This window comes from Garra rufa, chromosome 24 (genome assembly GCF_049309525.1).
Source record: "Garra rufa chromosome 24, GarRuf1.0, whole genome shotgun sequence".
In the NCBI taxonomy this organism is placed as follows: domain Eukaryota; kingdom Metazoa; phylum Chordata; class Actinopteri; order Cypriniformes; family Cyprinidae; genus Garra; species Garra rufa.
In genome coordinates, this window is record NC_133384.1 from 31,744,888 (window position 1) to 31,757,129 (window position 12,242).

The 12,242-nt window shown below is 35.3% G+C and overlaps 1 protein-coding gene across 1 annotated transcript in view; it reads right to left on the reverse strand.

The window, feature by feature from the left end:
- Positions 1–11,171, reverse strand: part of tmeff1b (transmembrane protein with EGF-like and two follistatin-like domains 1b) — a 31,391-nt gene extending 20,220 nt beyond the window's left edge. The window contains exon 1 of the mRNA XM_073830850.1: positions 10,576–11,171. Within this exon, the coding sequence (XP_073686951.1) occupies positions 10,576–10,729 (154 nt within the window). The 5' untranslated portion in view covers positions 10,730–11,171. The remainder of the gene's footprint in view (positions 1–10,575) is intronic.
- Between the last annotated feature and the right edge of the window lie 1,071 nt (positions 11,172–12,242).

Consider the following 12,242-nt stretch of genomic DNA (forward strand, 5'->3'; position numbering starts at 1 on the left):
ATCAATGGTGTTTGAAAGATAAGGACATCAGTCCATTGCCTGTAGCCAAACAGCTCATCCGCTCAAGACCAGTCGATACTCATCTCCTCAGTGGGTCAATAGACCCCGCAAAGTGTCTCTTATTAAAAAGGAGGAAGCTGTGACGTTATATCTCGACTTTGGGCCCACATTCCCATTTAAAGGACGTTTAACTGCTAGTTGCTTTTCTCAGCAGCTCGTCAGCAGCTTATAACATTTTTCACACATTGAAGAAGTTCTTAAAGGAAGTCGTATAAATAGGAGTCTAAGGGAGCTGTGCTGCTTTTGCCATGTTATGCAAATGAAACTTTAATGACCCTGGTAGACCAGCAACATGAACCAGTATGGAAATTCAAGCAAGGATTTTTGTGGAGTCCAGGGCTGTGAATACAGACCCAGTTTGGTCTTAATCAGCATAAAAAGCACAGGTTGTGGAAAAGTCAAGTTATAATACAACTTTACTTGTAATTATAGATGGCTTACATATACAGTTGAGGTCAAACGTTTACACTGTCAGAAAAAATGCGCAAAATTTGTACCTTCATGGGTATAACGGCTTGTCACTGGGGCAGTACCTTCAAGGGTACACCCGTTGTACCCTTTCACATGGGTACATATCTGTACCCTTGCAGTATGTACCTTACAAAGGCAAATATGTACCTCTGCTGACTAAATTGTACCATTTAGTGCTATAGTACCATAATGTACCTTTAAAAAAGGTGCAAATTCGTCTTTTTAAGGGTGCTGCCCCAGTGACAAGCCTTTTGTACATTATGGTGGCAAATCTGTACTACATACAACACATTAAAAAGGGCAGGATGCTGTTTCTCACATTTATTAAACATTCAAAACATTGCATTCTCACATTTTTCACAGGATGAATGTTTTAAGCTCAATCACAATGTCATAACAGGATGCATATTGCAAAATTTTACTTAAAAAAAAAAAGTTAATTTTTATACACCTTAATGAATTTTTTTATTTAGTACTGACCTGGATAAGATATTTCACATAAAAGATGTTTACATATAGTCCACAAGAAAAAAATAATAGTAAAAAAAAAAAAAATGTCCCTGTTTACATATGCTTGATTCTTAAGACCATGTTGTTACCTCAACGATCCACAGATTTGAAATCCATCTTTTAACATTGAGGACAACTGAGGCACTCATATGCAACTATTACAGAAGGTTCAAATGCCCACTGATGCTCCAGAAGGCAACACGATGCATTAAGAGCCGGGGTGGAAACTTTTGAATTTGAAGATTTAAATTATTTAGATTATTTTGTCTTCTGGAAAATATGTAAGTATCTTCTATAGCTTCTAAAGGGCAGTACTAAATGAAAAAAATATGATATTTAGGCAAAATAAGAAAATGACCACATCTTCAGTCTGTCCGAAAGTTTTCACCCCCCGGCTGTTAATGCATTGTTTTTCCTTCTGGAGCATCAGTGAGCGTTTGAACCTTCTATAATAGTAGCATAGCCCTTCAGGTGTCCTCATTGTGAAAAGATGGATCTCAAAATCATACAGTCATTGTTGGAAAGGTTTCAAATACACAAAAATGCGTAAAAAACCAAAGAATCTGTGGGACCTGAAGTATAGGGGTGTAAATATTAATCGATTCGTATCGATGCATCGATTATGCAGCCGCCGATTCAATGCATCGATTCGTCCGCAAGAATATCGATTAATGTGTTTATTTTGCCGCCTGTTTGTTCACTTGTCTATTTTTAGAATCCGTTCCGACCTTTCTTTTACTGTCTATGGCTCCGATGTATTAAGCGTTCTACCTACTCCTAAGCTGCGGGTGGCACTAACCTCACTGTCTTCTTCTTCACACGCGTTACTTTCGTTTCACAGTCCATCTATGATGTTGTTCATGATCCCAGACCGGACCTCACATTATTGTCTGACTTTCAAGAGCGACGATTTTGAACTGATTTTGTGGAGTAGTATTCTATTTGCAGTTCATTTACTGCAGAGGATGTGTGACCATTACCTCTTAATAAGATGCAAATTGTATTTTCAAAATGTAACCAATTTTGTATGAAAGAAACTTTTTTAAAACGGTGAATAGGCTAATTGGCCATAGTAGACCTGCACTATAATTTTTTTTTTTTCTTATTACAATTTATCTGATTGCACTTTGTAGATGCAGTAACTTATATTTGCTGTTCTATTTGCAGTGCATTGAGCACAACTGCTTTAGTGGAACATACACATTATGTGAATAGAATACTGTTTCTGTATTCTCAATAAAAGGCAAATTATTTACTATTTTTGTTGATTTATTTGAAACTTAATAGATATCATGTAAAAATATCTAATATTGAATCGAATCGCATCGTATCACAGGGAATTCTGAAGTATCGAAAATAATCGAATCGTTGGCTTAAGAAATCGGTATCGTATCGAATCGTCTTGAAGTCTCCGATTTACACCCCTAACCTGAAGGATTTTTCTGAAGAACAGCAAGCAGTTTAACTGTTCAGGGCAAACAAGGGACTCATGAACAACTATCATTAAACAAAAACACAGCTGTGGATCATTCAGGTAACAACACAGTATTAAGAATCAAGTGTATGTAAACTTTTGAACGGGGTCATTTTTATAAATTCAGCTATTATTTTCTCTTGTGGACTATATGTAAACATCTAAAAGTATAACAACTAGTTCCGTCTCACTTATACACAATTTTAACTAGCTACTCAAATTCAGCTTAAACGTGCGTTCGGAACAATAAAGTAACCCAATCTCTCAGAGCGTGCGCTCTAGGCTGTGCTGTAATTGTATAAATGTAAACTGCTGCGAGGGACGACAACATTATACGCTTTTTCTCCATTCTGTAGAGCCTCTTTGCCTCTGGCATATTAGGGACACACTCACAAAAAAAGACAATGCACATATTAAGAAGCGGAGGAAGACTGTTGGGTGATGGGTATAGCTAAAGGACAGAGACACTCAAGGCTACTTCAAAGAAGCAGAACGTATATCATAACCAGGAATGCATTGCACTTTTGGCTTGAGGGTTGTGGTGGCAAACATCCTAAAAAGAGTGGACGACTAGAGCTGTTGTTAATGAGTTCCAACCAGAATCCACTGCAGTGGACTTGTACTGTTATAATTAGATCAGTCAGGTCTTTGAGATCAAACAAGCCCTGATACGGATCTCTTAGTCTAATGTGAGATCAAAGATTTGAAGGTATGAAGCTATCAGCCATTACTGTGAAGGAGTACAAGGTTTGTACAGTCCAGTGGTCAGGAACCAGCTGCTTTGATCTGCAAGATGGTTTTAACATTAATTTAAAGTGATAAACTTGGTTTAACCTCAGTTTGGCAGTGAATTATTTGGAGAAATATATCTTTCACCGCAATCCCAACAAGTTATAGTCTTGTGGTAAAGAATACCACAACTATATATACAACCTATATACCAGAGGCATCAACTAGAGGTAGGAACCGGTTCTTCTGAAGTACGCAAGGAGAACTTTAACCATCAAAGTGATGGTGCAACTACAGACGTAGAAGGAAACAAAGGCCTACCAGCATGGTCCATTTGGCAGTGTCTGTGGGTGGGAGTAATTGTGGTTTACTGTGGGCTGGGCCTCTTTGAAGGCACCATCTGTGAAGGGCTTCCTTAAAATAATTGCCTCTTAATTATACGCCGGTGTGCAACTGACAGAATCCACAAGCATGACATCAGAGTTAAGCACTTTAGGACCAAAACACACCTTGACAGTATGACGCAAAGTGCTACATGTCAAAAACAAGGAATTATAAAGCTAAGTAGCCTAAAAGTTTAAATATGATCATTGTTTTAAATGCTGATTTTTTGCCATATTAGCTAATTATACAACGAAAAATTTAAGTAAAACATTGGTTTATATTTTTAAAACATTTTCTGAAGCATTCCGACCAGCTCCACACAGAAACACTGAAACGCTCAACCAATGGTGTGAGTTTGAGGGCGGAGCTATCTGTTTGTCTGACCAATGGCAGGAAGGCGAGTATATGGGAGGCCTGATTAAAAGCAAACATTAATTCTGTGACTCTACACTTAAAAAAAATAAAAATAAACGAGTTATCGCAGGGATGCCACCGAAAAATCATTTTCCTTAAGAACACTAAAAAAAGAGTTTAAAGAAATTTTTTATATTCTACAGAACATTTTTCCACTTGTAAAGAACTTTTTGTACAAGTTAAAGTTTCTTCATGCAACCACAGACGCCAATAAAGAACCTTTATTTAAAAGAGTGTAGAGGTGCAGAAAACACACATTACATCTTTAAACCAGCTACACAAAAAATAACAACTTCAGCATCTTAAAAACAGAAGCCACCAAGGACTTTCTAATCACAGCTTAATACATTTAAAATTTTTAATTACAATTTTAAAACAACTGTTGAAGCATGCCGACCAGCTTCACATAGCAACACTGGCTCAACCAATGGTGTGAGTTTGAAGGCGGGGCTATCTGTTTGTCAGACCAATAGCAGAAGGGGAGTGTTTGGGAAACCTGACTGAAAATGACATTTATTTTTGTGATTAGTGGCACAGAAGTGATTCATTTTGCCCTTTAAACCAGCAAAACAGTTAAAGAATGTTAACTTATATCCAATTAAACATTTTATACTTAAATTTTATTTTAGCACCTAATACAGAAAGTCACCAAGGACTTTCTAATTCCAGCTTAATATGCGAAAACAAACTACCAGTTTACATTTGTAAAACATTTGTTGAAGCATTCACTTCTACATAGCAACACTGGCTCAAACAATGGTGTGAGTTTGATGGCAGGGCTATCTGTTTGTCTGTCCAATGGCAGAAGGGGAGTGTTTGGCGAAACCTGATTGAAAACTATTTTTTTCTATGATTAGTACGCAGAAATGATTAATTTTACCCTTTAAACCAGCTAAACAGTTAAAGAATGTTAACTTATATCTGCTTAAACTTTCTAATCCCAGTGTAATATGCAAAAACAAATCTAAGTAAACCACCAGTTAACATTTTTAAAACATTTGTTGAAGCATTCACTCCTTCATAGCAACACTAGCTCAGCCAATGGTGTGCGTTTGAGGGCAAGGCTATCTGTTTTTCTGACCAATGGCAGAAGGAGGAGTGTTTAGAGAAACCTGATTGAAAACAATCATTATTTGTGTGACTCTTTGGTGCGGAAATTACATTTCGCCATTTAAACCTGCTAAACAGATAAAGAATGTTTACCTATATCTGCTTTTCAGATTAAATTCTACTCAGCATAGCACAATATTTCAGCGTATAAAAAGGAAGCCACCAAGCACTTTGTAATCCCAGCTAAATATACAAAGACAAATCTAAGTAAAGTTTACATTTTTAAAACATTTGTTGAAGCATTCCAACCAGCTTAACATAGCAACACTTGCACAACCAATGGCGTGAGTTTGAAGGCGGGGCTATCTGTCTGACTAATAGCAGAAGGGGAGTGTTTGGAGAAACCTGATTGGAAACAATCATTTTTTTCTGTGATTAGTAAACAGAAATGATTAATTTTACCCTTTAAACCAGCTAAACAGTTAAGGAATGTTAACTTATATTTGCTTAAACATTTTCAGCTCAGATTCTACTCAGCATAGCACAAAATTTCAGGATCTAAAACAGAAACAGAAAGTCACCAAGGACTTTCTAATCCCAAACCACCAGTTTACATTGGCATAGCAACATAGCAACACTAGCTCAACCAATGGTGTGAGTCTGAGGGCGGGGCCATCTGTTCTTCTGACCAATGGCAGAAAGAGGAGTGTTTGGGAAATCTTATTGAAAACAGTCATTATTTAAGTGACTTTATGGTGCAGAAATGACACATTTCGCACTTAAAATTGGTAACTTATATCTGCTTAAACACTTTCTGCTTAAATTCCACTAAGCATAGCACAATATTTCAGTGTCTAAAATGGAAGCCACCAAGCACTTTGTAATCCCTGCTCAATTTACAAAAAATAATCTTAAGTAAACCACCAGTTTACATTATTTAAAAAAATGTTGATGCATTCATTCCTACATAGCAACCGTGGCTCACCCAATGGTGTGAGTTTGAGGGCGGGCTATGCGTTTATCTGACCAATGGCAGAAGGGGAGTGTTTGGGAAACCTGATTAAAATCAAATAAAAATCATTTCATTATTTCTCCAAAAGGTTTTTTTGCAAGGATTTTGGCCCCCAAAAGAACCTTCCTTAAGTTTTTATTTATTGTGATGAACATTTTAATAATCTAAAGAACCTGTGCCATGAAAATATGCCATGGATGTTAAAGGTTCTTCAATAATGAACATTTATTTTTAAAAATGCAGTGGTGTAGAAATGACACATTCACCTTTTACACCTGCTAAACAGTTAACTACATAAAATCATTTTCAGCTTAAATTCTACTAAGCATAGCACAATACTCTGCCGTCTTAAACATAAAGCCACCAAGGACGGGCTAAAATAGCGTGACAACACGCAGGGTGAACATATTGCCTTAAATGGGTTCGAAAGCGCCCGCTGCATGCACACACATGCATTATGCAAAGCTTTGCAATACCGCTTCCCTCCGGTCGACCCCTCGCCCTGTCACGGTGGACGCCATTGATTTCAGACCTATGGGCTACGGGGAAGCTGTGCATAAAGCATCTCCCTCGCACTGGAGTGATTTAGAGGCCGTTTGTCTGTTCAATGGAAAGCCATTAAATTGACTGATGAGTATAAGAGTTGGGTTTTCATATCCAGCCTTGCTTTAGAACCCCGGCATCCTTGAAAACAAAACGGCGGTTGCATGTCAATTGATATTCTCTCGAATGCATGCGCTTTGTGTTGTGAGCGATGTGTGTTTCAAGAGCGGTCTGGAAATGGGCTGAAGACTACTTAAAGAAATCATTCTATGTAGCTTCAGCGCTTCTCCATTAATGAGCCCAGATCAGACAAAGATTGCAGCTCTGATTGGTAAGTGCACAGGATGTACTCAACAGTAAATGCTATTTAAAACACATTATCTAATGACATTATCTAAAATTCAAATGGCTTATTTAAAGAATAATAGATTAGATAGAGATTAGATACACTTAAGAGTGAACAAGTGAAGTTTCTGTTCTCTTGGTAAGATCAGAGATTGTGATGTCATTTTGGGTCACAGACGACTTTGACTTCTATGTATAAAAACATATAAATATACATTTATGTTAACATTTATTACAATAGTTATATAGTAAATGTTGCGCTAAAAATACTACATTTGTGACCCTGGACAACAAAACCAGTTATAAATGTATAAGTTTTGAATAAATAAGTTTTCAGTTTGAATTCTACTAAGCATAGCACTATATAACTGAGTAATTACTGAATAAATAAGCTTTCCATTGATGTATGGTTTGTTAGGACAATATTTTGCCGAGAAACAACTATTTGAAAATCTGGAATCTGAGGGTGAGAAAATTGCCTTTAAAGTTGTACAAATGAAATTCTTAGCAATGCATATTACTATTCAAAAATGACGTTTTCGGGTAGAACATTTCCAAAATATATTCATGGAACATAATCTTTACTTAATATCCTAATGATTTTTGGCATAAATGAAAAATAGATCATTTTGACCCTTACAATGTATTGAGTTGTGCAAAAAAAAAAAAAAATTTTGAGAAAATGGCCTTTAAAGTTGTCCTAATGACGTTCTTAGCAATGCATATTACTAATCAAAAATTACGTTTAGATATATTTTCGGTAGGAAATTCACAAAATATCTTTATGGAACATGATCTTTACTTAATATCCTAATGATTTTTGGCATAAAATTTAATTATAGACTCATGCAATGTATAATTTTGACCCATGCAAAGTATTGTTGGCTATTACTACAAATATACCCATGTTACTTTTGACTGGTTTTGTGGTCCAGGGTCACATTTTAGAAAAAATAAATATAAAACATAACTAATCCAAATAAAATGCAACTGACAAAAAAATAAATTTGAAAGCACTTTCGGTGTCAATGAAACTACAGTATTTTGGTGCCAATTTAGGTATACTAATATTTGGCCCAATGTGTTAGGCTTGTAAAATGCTTTTATTTACACAAATTTTTCAGTTTTTCTATTCAGCTCATGCCAGGGTAATACTTAAGCATATTATTAGGTCTAAACAGATCACAAAAATATTAGTATTTTTCACTCAAAAGGATATTTTGTACAAACTTTGAAACTGTGTTGCATCACCAATTCTATTCCTGAGGCAAAACCACTCTTCTCAGGTATGTAATTTGATATTTATCTAAAATGTGAGGGTGAAATAATTGCATTCTAATTTATCATTTGCTGACAAGTAAAAGCAAGAAATGAAAGCAGAGATGCAAGCGTAAATATTGATCAACTGAAATCCAAGATCAAATTCCAGGAACTTCATCAATACAGAAATCACATCTGGGTTTTTAAATATATATACAAAACACACTAACATGACAATTAAACACACTTTTCTTAACGCCCACAACACTGACAACTTGCCAAAATACATCCTTCAATAAAAGAAACACCACTAATGCAACAGCCAAAAATAGCATGTCTAATAAATTAGTGACACTAAAAAGAAAGGTGCTTTTTCTCCTTGTGGTCAGTGCTATCCAACTGCTGAGGGCAATTCGGATGCCCCTGAGACTTGCTCCATTGTGTTCCTGCCTTTTACAAAACCAGCCCCGGCGCTTATGCAGGACAGCCACTGATTAAACCACTGGTGACTGGAGCTTTGAATCTGAAAACACTGGCGCACAATGGCCGCTATTGTCAGCTGCTTTTCCTCCTATTAATTCTAGGTGACAAAAAGGGTGTCAGGATTTAAAAAAGAAAGACAGCAAGAGGAAAAAAGCGCCCATCTGGAGAGTTTACATTATATATAATGACCCAAAAGACAGAGATGAGCTTTGTGTTAAAAGGTTACGTCTTAAACGGCTACTTTGTGAGTAAAAAGTCATCAGGTGAAAGCATACGAGTTGAGCCAACAGGCTTAAAATGTGCATTTACACTTAAAAATAAAGGTTGTTCAATGGCATCAATGGTTCTATGAAGAACCTTAAACATCCATGCAACATTTCAAATGTAGAAAAGGTTCTTTAGATTTTTCAAATGTTCTTCAAAAAGGTTCTTTGGGGAACCAAAAAAGTGACCCTAAAGCACAAAACCAGTTTTAAGTAGCTAATGAAAAATCTAGGTTCCAAAAAGGGGTTTTTGCAGTGATGCCATAGAAGAACCATTTTTGGTTCCCCAAAGAACCTTTCAGTGAATAGTTGCTAAAAGAACCGTTTTGAAGAACATTTTAAACATCTAAAGAACCTTTTTTCAACTATAAAGAACCTTCTCTGCATTTGAAAGGTTCCATGAATGTTGAAGGTTCTTCAGAGAACCATTGATGCCACCAAAGAAAGTGTATATTTGTAGCAATAGCCAAAAATACATTGTATGGGTCAAAATGATAAATGTTTCTTTTATGCCAAAAATCATTAGAATATAGTAAAGATCATGTTTCCATTAAGATCTTTTGTAAATGTCCAATCATCTCAAAACTTAATTTTTGATTAGTGATATGCATTGCTGAGAACTTCATTTGGACAATTTAAATGCAATTTTCTCAATATTTAGAATTCCAGATTTTCTAAATATTGTCCTATCATAACAACCCATACATCAATTGAAAGCTTATTTATTTAGTTTTCAGATGATGTATAAATCTAAAAAAAAAAAAAAAAAAAAAAAAAAATTGACACTTATGACTTATGGTCCAGGTTCACAAATTGTTCTTCTATGGCATCACTGTAAAAACACCCTTTTGAAATCTTTATTTTTAAGAGTGTATAACCATCTAACTATAATAACAAACAAGTTAAAGCTTTAAACACTAACCTATACAACCTCATAATCAACTACCTTGACAGGAAATAAACTCCTCTAATCTTTAAGACAATAACTTGGATACGGTTGAAATCTATTATTCAATCTACAGCACAAATAAGATCACAACACCTTTTCAAACAGGCCTCGAGCCTGAAAAGCCCCCCTTCAGTCGCCATTCGGGACAGTATGGACAGCATGGCTCACTGTTGCCTTCTTAAGACGCATGCATGTGGCTTAAAACATTATTATCCTTGCCAAAAAGGAATAACCATACGCAAAGCATTAAAAACGCAAGAGTCTGATTTATAGAAAGCTCTTTACACAGCTGAGGAGAATTTTTAGTCACCCCTGATCTGATGAGAGTGATGTTATAGGGTGGGGTTCAGCTTCCCTTATATTGTCTCACCTGATCTGGTGCATGAAAAGATGGATGCTAGACTCGAGCCCATGCAAAATCGAGATAATATATGCACACCATGCAAAATTGCTCCATGCATCAGTTTATTTAGTTTCGTTTTAGCATCCTGCACTGCCTGCATCTCAACTCGTAAGCCTCCAGAGGCCATGCTTGAATCTCCATCTTCAACAATTGTGCAATATCTGCAACAAAGATAGGAAAGTGAGCATGCATTTCCATGCAACGTATGAAATTGCGAACGCATACCTAGGCAGCCTTTGCCTTTGCCGGACGCACAGTCAGTGTTCTGCGGGTGGGATGACTGGACGGATCCGAGCGCTGGGCTGAGGATGACGGTCAGCAGGCAGAACACAGACAGTTCTGGTCGGGTCCACCTTACGAGCCCGGTGCCTAGTAACATGATGTATGTGTATCTCCTCTTTGACCTGTTAAATAAAGGCGCAGGGGAAAAGAAAAAGAGCAGCAAGCTGTGGAGGATGCGGATAAAATATCCTTTTTAAAACGTGTTTGTGTCCCAGGAAGGCCGACGGAGCCTTATGAGCATCACTCCGGTTAAAAACAACCCTGCATTTCGATCACAAGCACATTTGCGGGGATTCGCTGTTGAGCTGTCGGTCTGCCTTTGTGTGCATCTCTTGCGCGTCCGCTTTTCGCTAGCTGTGAGGAAAAGGCGACGCGTATCGATGGTTTTGCGTTCTGTGGAAATCGTTCGTCCAAGGTTGGGTTTGGTATCCTTTCGCGTCCGGGCAATATCGCGATTCTCCTTGCCCAAAATCCTAACAACAAAGGGTCGGCACGGATGGGTTGCAGTCACGTGACTCTCCTGAACCACCTCCTCCCCCAATTCCCGGAGGAAATGCAGGACCCCTAACAAATCTGCAAGCCTACAGTTGGGTCATTATTTAGGATGCAGGTCGTTTTCATGTGGAGATCGTCGTATATGGCTCATTCAGTGGTGTTATTAGGCTAATATTAATTCATTCATTGGTTAAAGTTGATGTTTACGCAGCAGTGTTATTTTGCTATCGCTGATATATTGTTACAGTTTTACTAAGATTTTGAACGAGATTTTTTTTTTAAATTGTGTCTTTTATTAATCTGTTTTTAAGTATCTATCTATCTATCTATCTATCTATCTATAATTTGTTATTAATTCTTGTTTTTATCATTGTATATAATTTCATTAAAGATTGTCTTTTTGTTGTTTTTGTAAATTTTATTTTATTTTTAATATCTATATAGTTTATTCATTTTTATTTTAGTTTTCGTTTACTAAACTAAACAAACTAAACATAACTAGAATATTTTTTTTATTCTTAATATTCATAATATTAATTTTTTTATTAATTCTTAATTTTATCATTGTATATAATTTGATTAAAGATTGTCTTTTTGTTGTTTTTTTTATTTTTAATTTCTAATTTTAATATTTATATAGTTTTAGTAGAGTAAACATAACTAGAATATATATATATATATATATATATATATATATATATATATATATATATATATATAAACTTTATTAGTAACTTTAATTAATTATAATTTTTTATTTGGTTAAAGTTTGAGTCATTTAGTTGTTATTTATTTAGTTGTTAACTCAAACTTTAACAAAAAAAAAATTATATATATATATATATATATATATATATATATATAAATAAATACATTTTTTCAATTTTTTAAGTTATATATATATATATATATATATATATATATATATATATATATATATAAAGTTTTAAATATAATTTATTATTTTAATATCTATATAGTTTATATAAACTTTTATTTTAGTTTTATTTTATAAACTAAACAAAAATGAGAAATGATGCCCTGAATAAGTAAAAAAATAATAATAATAACACTTTAAGATTTAGTTAATGATTACACAGTTAAAGGAACAATTC